General features: G+C 38.7%; 1 protein-coding gene and 1 long non-coding RNA gene across 3 annotated transcripts; one reads left to right on the top strand and one right to left on the bottom strand.

The window, feature by feature from the left end:
• Positions 1 to 374: 374 nt before the first annotated feature.
• Positions 375 to 3683, bottom strand: LOC119895218. Its single transcript, XR_005443045.1, has 2 exons — positions 2732 to 3683; positions 375 to 760 (listed from the first exon to the last, which is right to left on the bottom strand). It is a non-coding gene; the product is annotated as an uncharacterized LOC119895218 (long non-coding RNA).
• Positions 2316 to 14824, top strand: frmd8 (FERM domain containing 8). Of its 2 annotated transcripts, none has more exons than XM_038708174.1 (11): positions 2316 to 2470; positions 3692 to 3789; positions 3965 to 4132; positions 4647 to 4748; positions 6451 to 6509; positions 6686 to 6852; positions 9762 to 9977; positions 10111 to 10234; positions 10387 to 10536; positions 11211 to 11439; positions 11572 to 14824. In XM_038708174.1, exons 2-11 carry the CDS (start codon positions 3699 to 3701, stop codon positions 11682 to 11684), a joined length of 1419 nt encoding a protein of 472 aa, XP_038564102.1. In that variant the 5' UTR covers positions 2316 to 2470; positions 3692 to 3698; the 3' UTR covers positions 11685 to 14824. The 2 variants fall into 2 exon arrangements, with proteins under 2 accessions (XP_038564102.1, XP_038564101.1); XM_038708173.1 differs by having other exon boundaries at positions 2329 to 2470; positions 3697 to 3789.
• Positions 14825 to 14841: the final 17 nt, after the last annotated feature.

The following is a 14841-nucleotide window of genomic DNA, read 5'->3' as shown; positions in this document are numbered from 1 at the left end:
CAGAGTTCTATTAAGGTTCAGTAGTGCTTCAGTTCAACTCCATTGAAGCAGGGTTTGGATCCAGTCCATTTTGTGGATGTGGAATTTTCCAAGTATGATGAGGAGCTGCACAACAAAGTTAATACTGTGTATGTTCACAGTGGTAAAAAAGATGAAATATAGTTTCTCTTTCAAAATTGCAAAAATCACAGTTATAATCGATCCAGATAGCAAGACTACATTGAATAAATAATGATTTTCCATCTGAATCATCAGAATGGTTGAGATTGAAATCTCAACCAGATTGAAATCTCAACCCTAAATAAATGTTGATTCAGTATTACAATACTGATGAAAAACAACCATGTATGAGCGTGACATTGGAATCATATTGATTTATAGTTGTCCCGATTATACTTTATTAAGCATTGATTTGTAGTTGACAACAACGTTTAAAAATCATCTATTTATGGTTGACCAGAAATTACATGATTGAAAAGCCATTGATTTATAGTTGACCGGGAAACATGATTGAAAAGTCAATGCAGTATTTTTGACCATGAGACCATCGTTTTGTAAGTTTTGTAAGACTGAGGACCAGGGTGCGGATACAGAACACTCAAGGCCAGTAAAGTAAAGAGTTTATTTACAAAGAACTGAGGAACTAGTAGTACAGAGTGGTAGTAGGGGAGATGTGAGCAGGGTCAGGCCGTCCTGGGCAGTGGCAATCAGCACTCCTAAAGATCCTCCAAGCAGGACAAAAACACACCGGATGCGGTAACTTGAAAAAGGAGAAAGACAAAAGAACGTAGTCTGGGTCCAGGCAGAGAACACACTAGAAACAAACTCAATGCTCAAGTAACTAAACAGGCCTGAAGTACTCAACCATGCGATGGCTAGGAATAATCTGGCGATGAGTCTCAGGGAGCCCCACATCTTAAAGCCAGGCGTAGATGAGGATTGGCAACAGGTGTGTGTTAATGTTAGACAATTTAAATAACCTTAAACTATAAACGTCAGTGGATTCCACCACAGCCAGGCAGTCTACATCTACAATAAACTGGCGAATTGGTAACGTTAGTGAATATATATATATATATATATATATATATATATATTAATTAAATATATCTATATAATAACATAGCACCAATTCAGCCCGACAGACATTGTTCATCTTCACCTCCTTTTCACTACTGAAAGTTGTTTTGTTTGTATGTTTTCTGTTATAGATGCCATGACTGAACCAATGGGGACAGAAGTCTTTGACTGCCCAGGCAGCACAAAAGTGGCTTCCTATGCTCCAGATCTGATGGGTGGACAGAGAAGAACAGGAGTAGTGAATAATTTTTTTTATTCCACAAATAAACTTGTATTTTTTAACTGATTAAATTGTCCACTGTCATTTATACATTTTTAATATATTATAGTCTCTTTTCTGTGGTTTAATATTGGTTGAAATAACATTGAAGTCACGTTGATTTTTAGTTAGGCTATCATTTCAACATTGTTTCAATATTAAAATGATGCAAAATGATAATAAATCAACATCAGAGTCTGATGTTGATTCAATGATATTAGCGTTGAGAGCAGAATGCTGATTCAACATAGTTTCAATGTTTGCTATCTGGGGATGTTAAGTTTAAATCTTTGTAACACTTTGGGGGGGTAAATACGATGTAATATCTTAAAGTTCACTTCTTTTACCTTATTATTAATACAATATTTGTTAAGAATATTACATGCCCTTTTCCACTGTAAATCACTCACCAAAGGAACTTTGCTGCCAAGAGCATGGTATAGTCCAAAACATTCCTTATATGTTTGTTACTGCACGACTTATTCTCATATAATATAATAATTCCTGCTATAAAAACATATTAGAATCAATGTTTTTTCTGTATTATTAACATTTCTCAAAAATTGAAGAGGACCTGCAGGAATAGCATCAAAAACAATGGCATATTCTTTGGGTGTGATCTGGGTCCGCAGATAGATACAGATGCGATGACGTGTTAGTCACGTGACCAAAGACGACGCGCTCTCTAACATTTGAATCATTCTTCGACTCACTGTCATGATCGGATCTTTTTGAACCTGTCCCTCATAAAAGAGTTCAATGTGTACAGAAACTGTCAGCCAGTGCTCTGTCAAGTGATCTCACGACGAACGCTTTGGAATATTTACTCTTATCTGTTTTAATGGCCCCTTCACGCATTAATACTCCATTCAAAGTGTGGTTTCAAATCTTCCAGAGTGGCCGTCACACCCTGTAACGAGCGGTTCAGAATAAGCGAATCATTCACCGCTCGCTCACTCAAACTGTTGCAGCTGCCCGGAAAGCTAGTTTCAGACAACTGGCTAGCCGTAGCCAAGGGAATAGCAGGGACTCGCGACTAACTAATGTATTTAGCTACAGTATTTATAAAATTAACAGGATCCCATCCAGATCATAAGCAGCAAGTGAAGGAACATTTACCAGAACTGGCAGGTAGGTGGACAACAGATTACGTTAACGTTACATTTCGTTCCTTCAGTTGCTATTAACATAATGTCAGACTGTTGAGCAAAACACCAACAGATAGCTAACTAACTTAACCACTCAGAAAACCTGGGTCAAGCCATGACTGAAAATGTATTAAAAAGTCGCTAAAGTGAGGTTTAGTGAGAGTCTCAATACGTCAATAGCTAACTTAACGTTAGCAGGCTCGATTCTTTCTTAGCTAACGAAATAAAAATTTGAATAACTTACCTGGGATATATCAACCATTGTTTGGGTTTGTTTTAGGCGTAACAAATTTATAGGACAGTCCACCTAAACCTGGGTAGCTAGCTAGCCTTGTCCAACGGGCCTGTGGATATTGCCGTTATGTCTCTGTATTTAACGAACGTTAGTTCTTCTCTGTATTTAGGCTATTCGATCAATGCTTAAAGTCTTCTTAAATACCATATAAATGGGACTGAATAACAGTGACATGTGTGGCTCAAACGATTATTCTAGTTTAAAAGGGTGAGGTCAACAGCAGTCGACTGGGATGTTCTAATTGTACAGGGTCTTCTTCAGTCTAACACCACATGGTGGCGCTGGTTCATAGTGAGACCTGGGCTAAATTAGCCTGATTGCTTGTTTATTAAAACATGACTAAGGGGAGTGGATGAAGTAGCATATGTCAGTGAGGAAGGCCCACCGTCTACTATTGCTAATAAATGCCTAGTCCTCACAGAAGCAGTTTTTAGGCCTTGATTTGAAGGTATATGAGGTATATAGGGTTAGAATTAGCACCACATACACATACCCTCACATACTGGCTGCTCTAAAGCTGTACACTTTAAATACAGTCTATGGCTGTATATAGATAACTTGGATTTTAAGAAATCATGAGGTTCTATGTTGACAAATTGCTACATTTTTGTAGGAGGCCCATCCCATCACACATGTAGATCAAGATCAAGGGAGTTCCTCCAGGTTATCATGCAATCAAGGAAGCATGGTCTAATGCATTCTGCAGGCTAGATAGGAAGGAGCTGCAAACATGCTGCCCATGATGGCAGTTGTGCATCATGTACTTTAAGTGACACATACTGCTACATATGTTTAGTTTTCATGTGAAATATATATCAGCATTGACTTCTTTTCCAGTCCACTCCAGGCCTCTGTTATGTTACTGTATATATATTGTGATGGATTTTGAGTTTGGTCACTGTGTTTCAGATTAGAAATGGAAGGAGATGATTGCAGTTTTCCTCCAGATTCAGCGGATGATCACTCGCAGAGAGGAAGTGTCGCTTCGTCTGCAACACTTTCCCGTGGTACGGCGCAGAAAATATTCACAAGACTAACAGAGGATAAAATCACTCCTCAGTGTTTTTCTGCACTGTTTTTATTTGTAGCATAGTTTAATTTTTTATCTAATATTGTATCTCTTTGACTAACTTGTATTTGTAATTTTGTTTATTTTTGTTTTGTTTGTGTTTGTTCACACAGCTCAAGATGTGCTTATATATGTGTTTGGTGACAGCGCAGTACACTTATCGGTAGAAGGACTCGGCAGCGTCACTGTGCAGGAGTTGGGCCGCAGTGTTCGTGAGGCTCTCCATATTCCTGAGTTTGCACAGGAGGCTTTTGCCTTCTGGCTCTGTTCCCCACTGCTCGGTAAGAACTTTTTTCCCCCACACTTTTTACACTCATAAATCCTTTGACTCTTTATCTGGGTATGCTATTGTACGAGAAAGTTGTATGTGTATGCTTCTCTCTCAAAAAAGATCATATATTGCCATAAAATATTACATTATTTTTGGAAGGATATGCGATGCCTGAGCAAACCGAACTGGACAAAGTGCTTGGCCTTTATACAGTGCTGCATTGCTTGAGTTAGGAATAAAAGGGTACACGCATGGTTCAGCAATGGTTCAACACAGTATGTTTTTATTTATGTAGTCAACTGTATACAGCAGGAAAAATTAAGTTTTAAAAATCAGGTCAGTCACAGAAAATGACTTGTTTGTGCTTTGTGGCTTTCCTGTGAAATAGCCATTTTCTCTTTAAATTAATTCTACCTTACTTCAATGTCAGCAGCTCCAGTACCACGTAGCAAATAGCATAAGAATCAGAACAGGAAAACGGGCACATTTCATTGCGTTCCATTTGCCTCCTCCTTACTCCTCAGATTTGCAGTTAAAGGCAAGGCATCAACCATACAAACTGTGTCGGCAGTGGCAGGACTTGTTGTATCGCTTCACTTTGGCCTCAGAGGAAGACATCTCGCAAGGTGAGAGTTTCGTGTCTGTATCTCGGTGTGTTTACATGCACTAAGTAACGGCATTATAAGCTTTCCTCAATTAGCACTTTTTATTTGGGTGACATTTGAACAAGAAACCTGGTTTCTTTAATCTTTATAAAGCCAGGTTTCTGCTTGAGACACTTGATTTCTTGGCCTTGTACGCACTGAACTTTGGGGCGGCTCAGGAGGTAGAGCGGGTTGGCCGTTAATCGGAAGGTCGGCGGTTCAATCCCTGGCTCCCCCTGGTTGCGTGTCGAAGTGTCCCAGTGCCCTGGCGGCTATTCCGCCAGTGTATGAATGTGTGTGACTGGTGAATGCAGATGTAGTGTGAGTGGTCAAAAAGACAAGAAAGGCGCTACACAAGTACGGAGCATTCATTCAACCAGGTTTCTAACAGACTTACAAGACTTGTGCATGATGAAGACTCAGGACAAGGGTTGCAAAGCAATGGAAAATAAAGAGCATTATTTGTAGCAATAAACACCTATGGTTGAACAAGCGAAGTGAAGTCTCAGAAGCGTGAAAAGATTACAGTTGCAACATTTTAGTGAATATTTCCTATTAAAATAATATAACGGAACAGCATAGATATTATTATTTTATTATCTTTACCCTTAAATCTTTCATATTATACTAGGACTGCAACTGCAGATTATTTTTACAATTAATTGTTAAATATGTAAAATTGCAAAGAATTGTGGAAAATCACAATATCATCACAATCTCCCAGACTCCAAAGTGACATCTTCATATTGCTTCTTTTGTCCAAATGACAGTCCCACATTTTGAAGATGTTACCATCTTGATGTTTTTACCAGCAGATACATTACAGTGAAACATTTTTTGTCGCTGTAATTGTTCCTCCTGTTCATACGGACTGCGAAATTCCCTCCTAATGTGATTCCAATGTAACTGATGGGGGGGGGGGGGGTCCACAGTCCTAAAACTGCTTTCTGAAGTTGAGCTTAAGCTGATATGAGGCTTCAGCAGTTTGTGTTAGACAAATGAAGTGGGTATCAAAGTTACAGTCTACTGCAAAATTCCCTCTTTGTGTTACTATTCCTCTTCTACAGCTCAACCAGGAAGCTGGTAAAGGAAACAGTCGGAATTTGTTAGGAAGCACTATCCTGTAAGTGTGTTACAGCTTGATGAATCGTCTTGTATCGATAAAGTGTTACAGATACATAATCCTTTCATAATCGTATTATTGGTGTAGCATGTCATATAAATGGACTTCTGCTGAACTGTAACACAATTTTAATAAGTTGTAAATGAGGTGTCAGGCACTGACTCAAAGTCTGGTGTTATTTGTCTTTACTTTGATAGTCGAAGTAGAACAGCCCAGGCTTGTTTGTTTGTGGCGTGGCAGGTCCTTTTGGAAGAACAGGGGACACTGCTGTCACAATACAACAGTGACAGCTTACCACTAATTAAGCAAAAATGTATCGCAACACAAATTTATTGCATAACAACTTAAATGCTGCTTTTTTTGTGGAGTAGATGGGTCTTCCACCCACAATACGGGATGATGAGCCGGAGCTGAGTGGGTTGGAGGGGGCTTGAGTGGGCTTGAGAGAGTCTCAGTCTTTGTCTCTATACCCTCACTTGTCCAATATCACCCAGTGTTGACTGGACGAACTGAAAACACAGATGTTACTCTAATGTGTCATTGTCCTCTGCTTTTCTTCAGATGAACCATATCTCCAGTTCCGTCGGAACGTGTTTTATCCTAAATCTAAAGAGCTGCAGGTACTACTAACCCTAATTCTCTGCAAACACTTCAATATCATTGCGTTGTTAAACCTGCTGACTCGCAAAATGCTGAGTGAGCTTTAATGAAGATATTTGTTTAATATCTGAAAATTCTGTTTATACTAACAGACTAACACACTAATAATTGTTGTCACTGTCTCACTCCTGTGCAGATAAATGATGAGGGAGTTTTGAGGCTTCTTTATGAGGAGGCCAGGAACAACATTCTCTCGGGTCGATACCCATGCGATCCCGAGCACTGGATGGCTCTCGGAGCTTTGTCTCTTGCTCTTGATGAGGGAACTGGTCTTGACAGCCAGCAATTTACTACTACTATAAGGTAAGTTAGACGGCTTGGTTAAATAAACATTAGATGAAATTCTGGATGTAGACATTGTGGGAAAACACTCTTATTCGATTTTTCACCAAAAAAATCATGAGAAGATCTTCATTGAGTGGTATAGATATTCACTTTTACCTGAGGAAGATCACGTGAAGCGAACACACATGTATTTAATAAATTATCAAATATCACACAATTATCTCCTAATTTGATTTGTATGCCAAATCATGATTTAATATTGGAGACAACTAGAAAATAATTTATATTTTCAAACAATCTTTACTTATTGAAGTGCTAGATTAAATCATACTTGATGGATGGATACACAGAGGAATATGTCCTGGTGTAAATGTGTCAGGTTATCTAATCAAGAGATGATTACATGTAACTTCATCACAAATAAATACAAGTGTATGTTTACTTCTTTACCTTTACCTGAAAGACCATCTGAAATAATTCTAGTAACAGTCTGTGGTTGAATTATTAAATAATAAGAATAATAATAATCTTTATTTGTTGAGCACTTTTCAAAAACAAGTTACAAAGTGCTTTAACAAGCGTAAAGACAATAATACCCAAAAGACAATAATACAAAAACAATACAAGATAAAAGCATGAAAACATTGAAAAGACTAAAATACACGTTTAAGATAAATATAAAATTAGTAAAATAGAATAAAATAAAAGGGATAAAATAAAGTCAAATAAGATCGGGAAAGGCTCTCCTATAAAAGTATGTTTTAAGAAGGGACTTAAAAGAGTTCACTGACTCAGCCGACCTGATTTCCTCGGGCAGGCTGTTCCAGAGCCTCGGGGCCCTGACAGCAAACGCTCTGTCCCCTTTAGTTTTCAGTCGAGACTCTGGAACAGACAGCAGACCTCTGCCCGAGGATCTCAAGGTACGTGCTGGTGCGTATAGGACTAAAAGTTCAGAAATATAACATGGCGAGAGGCCATGAAGAGCTTTAAAAGTGATCAATAAAATTTTAAAGTCAATTCTAAAACACACTGGGAGCGAGTGTAATGAAGCTAAAATAGGAGTAAAGCTAAAATAGGAGTAAATCAGTCATGTCCACATGATAAAAGAGTAGTTTGTCTTTTGTGTGTGCATAATTTAGTCTGTCTTCATCAGGCTACACCAACGAGCATGACTGAAATGCAGACTGCTCATACGCTGTTAGCTTGAATATTTCCATTAAGGCAGAAAGCGAGAGAGCAGAAAGCATTGAAACCTATTATTGAAATAGAAACTGTTTTGAAAAACATGAATTCATTTAAACACACAACTGTGGTGTAACCATATACACATACACTGTTAACTTGAAAGTTTCTGATTAGATAATCAAAACTTTGCAAAACACTTTCAACACATGATCCTACTTGGCTTTCTGTTCTTTGACTCCAGCACTTAAATAAACAACTTGAAGTCTTGGTTTAAGTTTGCCTTTTGAGAAAATGTATGTAAAAAAAGTATGTAATGGCCCCTGCTGTTAATTTTTCCTTGCTTCAGCTTAATGTACTGGGGGGAAAAAGCACAACCAAACTCCTGTCCCTCAACCTGCATGTTCTAAAGGGCCACTGGGCAAATTGAGCAGCTCTTGATACTTCAGCACAATCAGTGACTAAACGTTGCAATCCGATGAATATCTACAGGAATTGTGAAAAATGTCAACAGTACTTTTTTGTTTGAAGGGGCTCAGATTTTTCTTTATGTTGATAACACTATTGTGCAACAGCAGTGTTTTCCGGTTACTTGTTGTTTGTAAGTGCAAGAATGCACACAATGACATTTGTGATTGGATGGGATGATCACAGGAATGTGAGCCTTTTTATCTTTGGAAAGCCTTTTGAGACTTAATTGTGATTAAAGGGCTGTGAATTGAAGGTACTTGACAGATCCTATATGTCACTGCACGTATAATACTGCAGTACTAAAGGAGTGTAGTCACTGTTCTTTTTTTAGGTATTCATGACACACGTTCGGCCACCTACAGTTAGTAGTATCTTCTGGATGGATATTTATGAGGAAGTCTTTGTTTACTTACAGTGTTCTACTTCCCTTTAACTGCTTTACATCTTCATACTGTAAACAATCTTCTTTTATTTGGTTTTTAATGATTATTAAAATTAAATACACAATTCAAGTTACGCAATGCATCAAAGCAAACATTAGGACCTTTTTCCCAGAGTCCAAAAATCACTTCTTGTTTTCTGTCATGAAGCTGAACATAATGTTCCAATCTTTCCCAACAACAGAGGAGACACCTCTCTCCTCTACACGTAGATGACATCATGTTTAACATGTCCTAAATACAGTTTAATCAAATCCTCAAGATATGACATGATTGTGCCATTGAGGAGGAGAACAACTATTAGTGTCATAATCTTTATCCCCTGATCGAACCACGCTTTTTAATATAATTACTGGCTGCAGCTTATGTTTTAGACCAAGAGGTTCTTTTCATAGGATCTCTCTGTAATCTTCAGCTGACGTCTTTTATGACGCTATAGAACAGACGTTGTCCTACTTAAAGAGATTTTTTTTTATGTCAGTAGTAGAGTGGTAATAATGGAGGAAAGGAGGTCAAAACTCCAGCAGTACTTGTACTATATAGAACTTTTTTAGACCAGAGAGATTTGACTGGTGGCCTTCATCCACGTCATCATAAAATATATTAGGATGGACATTTAAATGGGATGAGTATGAAATTTATTACAATGCAACCCGCACGGTCATAATGGCGTAGTACAGTAGCACAAGAAAGTAGATTAAATAGGTGGAATAGGTTGTTTCAGCATCCTGTTAATCATACAGACAAAGGAACTGAAAGCAAAGGACAGCATGAGTTGCACAGATAAGACTCACTAAATGTACAATGCAAACTTCTCTTTTCTGCTCTCCACAGAGAGAAGAAGCTGTCTTCGTTTCTGCCTGCACATGTTACCATAGGAAGTGGAGGTTTGCTCTCGACTCTGAGAGGGAAGTCGAGCCGTCAGGCAGGACTGGAGCAGAACCTCTTAGAGGCGTACAGAAAGATCAGCACATCTGCTGGAAACTCTCCTGAGCCCACACAGCTCCTACACCAGTACCTCAACACATGTCACACTCTGCCTTATTATGGGTGAGAGTTTGTGTAATGAGCTATTCGTACTCACTATATTTAAATACAATAGTTTGTTTTACCTCACATAATTCACATATCTCCAAACACTTCATATTTATCAGGTTTTAATTAACATTACCTACACAAACAGGTGCGCTTTCTTCCTTGGGGAGATTGACAAACCAGCGCAAGGGATTCTCCAAAGGGGAAAACGCAAAGCAGTCAACGTTGGGATCTGCCTGGAGGGAGTTTATGTGATGGATGTCAAAGAGAAGGTGAGCACTGGATTGTCCTTGGTTGTCGGCTCTGTAAAACAACAACACAGTGTTTCTCACTTTGTGCGCTTGTGTGCATATTTGTATTATTGTGCACACAAATGTTGAAAGCAGTTTTCATTTCTCTTCATGAAACTTTCCTGACTTCTCAGCATGTGCTGCTTGGCCTGCGTTTCAATGAGCTTTCCTGGGACCACAGCTACCCTGAGGAGGAGGGGGACTCGCACATCCTGTGGCTGGAGTTTGATGGAGAGGAAGACGGCACTCCTGTCAACAAGTTGCTAAAGATCTACTCCAAACAAGTAAGAAATTCGATTAAATTCACAAATCATCTGATAAGATTATATTTTACACCTGTACATACATTTAACACCTGTGTGATAGAGTGTCATGGCCTCAGAGTGTGTTGTGTTGATTGGCTATTTTTGGGTCGCACCTGTCGTGGTTGACAACCCTGCCATCTCCACTGTAGTTAGAACCTCAATTTAAAAGTGTCTTGCTGCTGGAGAGGGTGACAGATGTAGTCCTCTTATGTGTGTCTCACTTCAAATGGTTTCAACAAGGAGAGGGGATATGCAGCAGCCATCTCTAGAGATCGCGCAGCACCTGGTGTTTTTGAGCGCTTCAGGATCGGGTGCAGCTGCCATGCCCATTTGTTCTTAGAGGAGCATAACACTTAATATTAGTATGGAAACATAAGAGATCTAAAATAATGTTCTGCACTCATGTCCTTACTCAATGATTGTTGAATTGAAAAGGAGGGTTGTAGCTACCAGATGGTGAAGATATGTTATATAAGGGTAGATGCAGTAATACATAATCACAGCAGGGCCTAATCCAAGGCTGGCAATGTGACCCACCCTTTATATGCCTGTGGTTCACTAATGGACCATCAAAAGTCAAAGTACAGCTGTTTATTATCTATACTTCTGAGGATCAGACTTAATAATTAGTTGGGTTCTTCTCTGTCGACCAGGCAGAGCTAATGAGCGGCTTCATTGAGTTCTGTGTGGAGTTAAAGTCAGCGTCTGAGGGTGGAGCTGCAGCCGACGTGGACGGTGAGGTCAGTCTGTCTCAGCAGTCTGCCGGGCAAGATGGCAGGAACAAGAACGGACGCGGGGGGCGGCGCGGGATGCTGCAAAGGCAAAGCAGTGTTGTATGCAGCCGGGTCCATTCACTTAACACTATCAGCTACGTGGACAATGGTGAGTGTAATGGTTAGTGGCCTTCTTACAGTGTAATCTGTCTGGGGTGAGCTACTTATAATGCAAGACAGTTTCCATGTAGTAACTGCAGTCGGAGTAGTTGTTCAATATTTGTCCATTGTTGTCTTTCAGGAAAAGAAATCAAACGCTTGAAGCCGAAAAGAGCTGCATCCTTTTTCACCCGACAGGCGTCTGCACCCACGTACTCTGCTGTGCAAGTGGCCGAGGGTCTGGAGCAGGGTTAAACTCCCTGATCAGCTCTGTTCCAATGCCTCTCAGAGACCAAACCTGAACATTTTACACTGAGATTTAAAGAAAAGACATTTAACTGAAAATATATGAACATGCAAAGGACCAAGCGAGGGATCTAAGTGTGAGTGACAATATTTATCTTTTGAAGTTGTGTATATTAAGAGAGGACAGTAATGTGAAAAACAAAATCTAATAACAGTGATGCTTCCAAGGTTAAACTGAAGTGGCTATTCATTAGATGGCCTTACATAAAGAAAATATGGCGTTCTCTGAGCACCCAATGATGGACCTCCTTCATGAGTCTGAGACGAGCCTTAGAAAAACCCTCCAATCAATGACTGTATGATATCTCAAGACTTTTTTTACCTTTCTGCAGCACTCTGGAGCTGTGTTGTTAAAATGGTTAAGCCTCATCGGATTATAACCACTGCATTACCTCTTTTTACTTTAACTCTTATTGCATTGCAATATAACCCCATATAACATTAAACATTTTGTAACTCTTCCTCAAAACTGTTAAGAGTTACCACCAAGACTTTACAGTCAGCATGACAAAAACATTCAGGGGACGATCTAAGGGCGTGTTCCCACTATTGCTTTTTCTAACAGCCAGTGCCTTGTTCTCATGAAAGGGTAAAGACACTTTAGAAAAGTACCGGTAGAAAGGTTTAGTGGTTGGTGTTACTGATCATAATGGGATGGGAGCACATTTTCTGTGTTGTGGAAGTTTCTTGTAAGTACCAGAATTTGACATGATTAATATTTGCTGGTTTTCGTGGAAAGAAAGCGCAAGTGGCACATCTCCACTTTCTGAAATCAATTTTGCCATTGATTTTTATTTGTCTGATGTCAGCTAAAAAAAGAAAAAATCATGTGAATTTAGTGTAAACATGTAAAGCATTTTTACAGCATCCAGCTGTAGAAGCTAAAGTTACACACCCAGAAGTGCTGGTTGGGGAGCTTGAATTGGTTTATGCCAGTAAAATAATCTAATTTGAGTCAAAAACCATCCAAACCACTAAGTTAGTAAGAAAAAGGCTAAATAAATCTAATAAAAGCCTCCTAAGAAATGAATGCACCGTACCACGCTGTTGTTCCTGCTACCGAATGGTCTTCAGTTATGGTCTAGTTTGCATGTCACAAGTTTAACTTTCAAATCGGCACCGTCCGTATGAATGACATCGTGCACAGGTCTTGACTTGACTATTACTTGCTTTGTCAGACCTGATTAGCAAAGGAAAACTGATGCAATGCTATACTTGTGCAACCTCTGACACAAGAGAGACTAAAATAAAATAAACCTTCCTGTTTAGCCGTTATCAGCACTACGTTAACCTACTGACTCATAAATGACTGACAAACTCAAAGTTTTGCTTAGCCATATGAAAGGATTGTTTTTGCAAACACGGTCATAGCTGGCATTAGTTGAAAGAAGACGGAAGACACTATATTTGTACAAAAGTGTCGTTGAAGCCTGTTTGCAGCTTTGTAACTGTGCATTTTTGAACACTCTGTTTAATGGGTTTATTATGGGTTATTTAGTTTAAAAATAGGACAATTTTCTTAACCCATAAAGGAACATTAAATGCTTTAGTGTATCTGAAAAATTGGTTTTCACATGTTTCTCAAAATGTGCTCTGTGCATATTGCACACACCAATTGACCAAGACCTTTGGGACTCTACTGTTGAAATCTCAGTCTGTACACCAAAGCAAGCCTATCTAACATGCTGCGAAACAGTATGCTACCTTAATGTTCCAGAGACGGACTCCAGTCTCCACCAGGTGTGTCTCTGACCTTCACCCTAATGCTGATACAGGCAGTTCCTGTCTTTGCCGTACATTTAACAAGCTCACCTCACTAACGAGAGCCATGAGCGAAGGTGTTCATCTTCATTATGATACTGCCTTCCACTTGAACTTAAATGTCCAAATTTGAGCTGCTGAGCATGCAAACTGCAGAATGTTTTCACTTTTCTATGCTTTGACTTGTATGTCAGCTACTGTCTGTAAACTCACTGCAGCAGTCCGATATATTGTTGCTAACTTACACTATGCATGTCACATTGTAGAATAGGCATTCCGACAGACGACGCATCATGTGATACTGCACTATTGATACTAATATGCTGTTCTATATAAATATTTTTTATTGTTTGTTAGATTTTATGAGAAAATCTTTTTACTTTCATTTTCATAAACTTTGTACACATGAGTGAAATGAAGAAGTAGGTGATTTTAAGCATTATCTTATCAAACAATCACTTTGCAGAAACATTAAGTGCCTTTTTGTTTGTACTGAGTTGGCATCTGAATGAGTGTTGTGGTGCTTGGAAACCAGGATTAGATATTTTTTTGTTATTGCTATGGTTTAGATATTGAATTGTGTTTTGTAAAATATTTCCTACATTTTCAACTAGACAATGCATTTCACCTTTCCTAGCTTATGTGAGTGTATTGATATACTGGATAGCTACACAGAGCTGCTACTGAACAGTGTATTGTGGTTACCCTCAGTGGAGTGGTCAATTCTGCCTTCATTAAATATGTCTGACATGCTTTTTTAAATAAACACATGCGAAGCTGGCCCATTTCTCTGAAAATATCTGTTAACACGCGTGTTTACTTCTTCACTACCTACAGCCTGAGCGTACTGAAGCCATACTTTTTTTCACTAACACAAACTGTTACCTTGTGTGAGGGATTTGTAGGTTTTTATTTGGCAATGCATGTTTTGTAACTACATTTTGACTTGCAACCCTTTATTTAGCCATGTGCACTGCTCAGATACTGTACATTTATTTTACAATGAAAGCAACTCACTGCTTAGACCTCCTGTACTTTCACTAGGTGCATGTAATAAGGGTTGGAAATGCATTCTAGTGTTAAATGTTCATTTTTTAAAAGTGATATAACACTGTTAATGCATATTTAGACCATTACTTTTTGATTACTCCTGTGGAAATGGTTTAACATGCACGTAAAAACTGTATTTGCTATAAATAATGACTAATAACTTTCAAATACCTGAAGCGATTCACTGGATATTATTCCATTTACATTATTGTCCATGATGCAATATATATTATTTTGTCAGACTTTTGACCAATAAAATTAAAAGTGTTTTCTTTGAACAAGCCTGTTGCACTTT

Source organism: Micropterus salmoides, unplaced genomic scaffold (assembly GCF_014851395.1).
Source record: "Micropterus salmoides isolate LMB-PRFRI ecotype aquatic unplaced genomic scaffold, ASM1485139v1 Ms_hic_scaffold_9, whole genome shotgun sequence".
NCBI classification, from domain to species: domain Eukaryota; kingdom Metazoa; phylum Chordata; class Actinopteri; order Centrarchiformes; family Centrarchidae; genus Micropterus; species Micropterus salmoides.
Note: the sequence above shows the minus strand (reverse complement) of the source record. Positions and strands in the feature narration are given on the sequence as shown.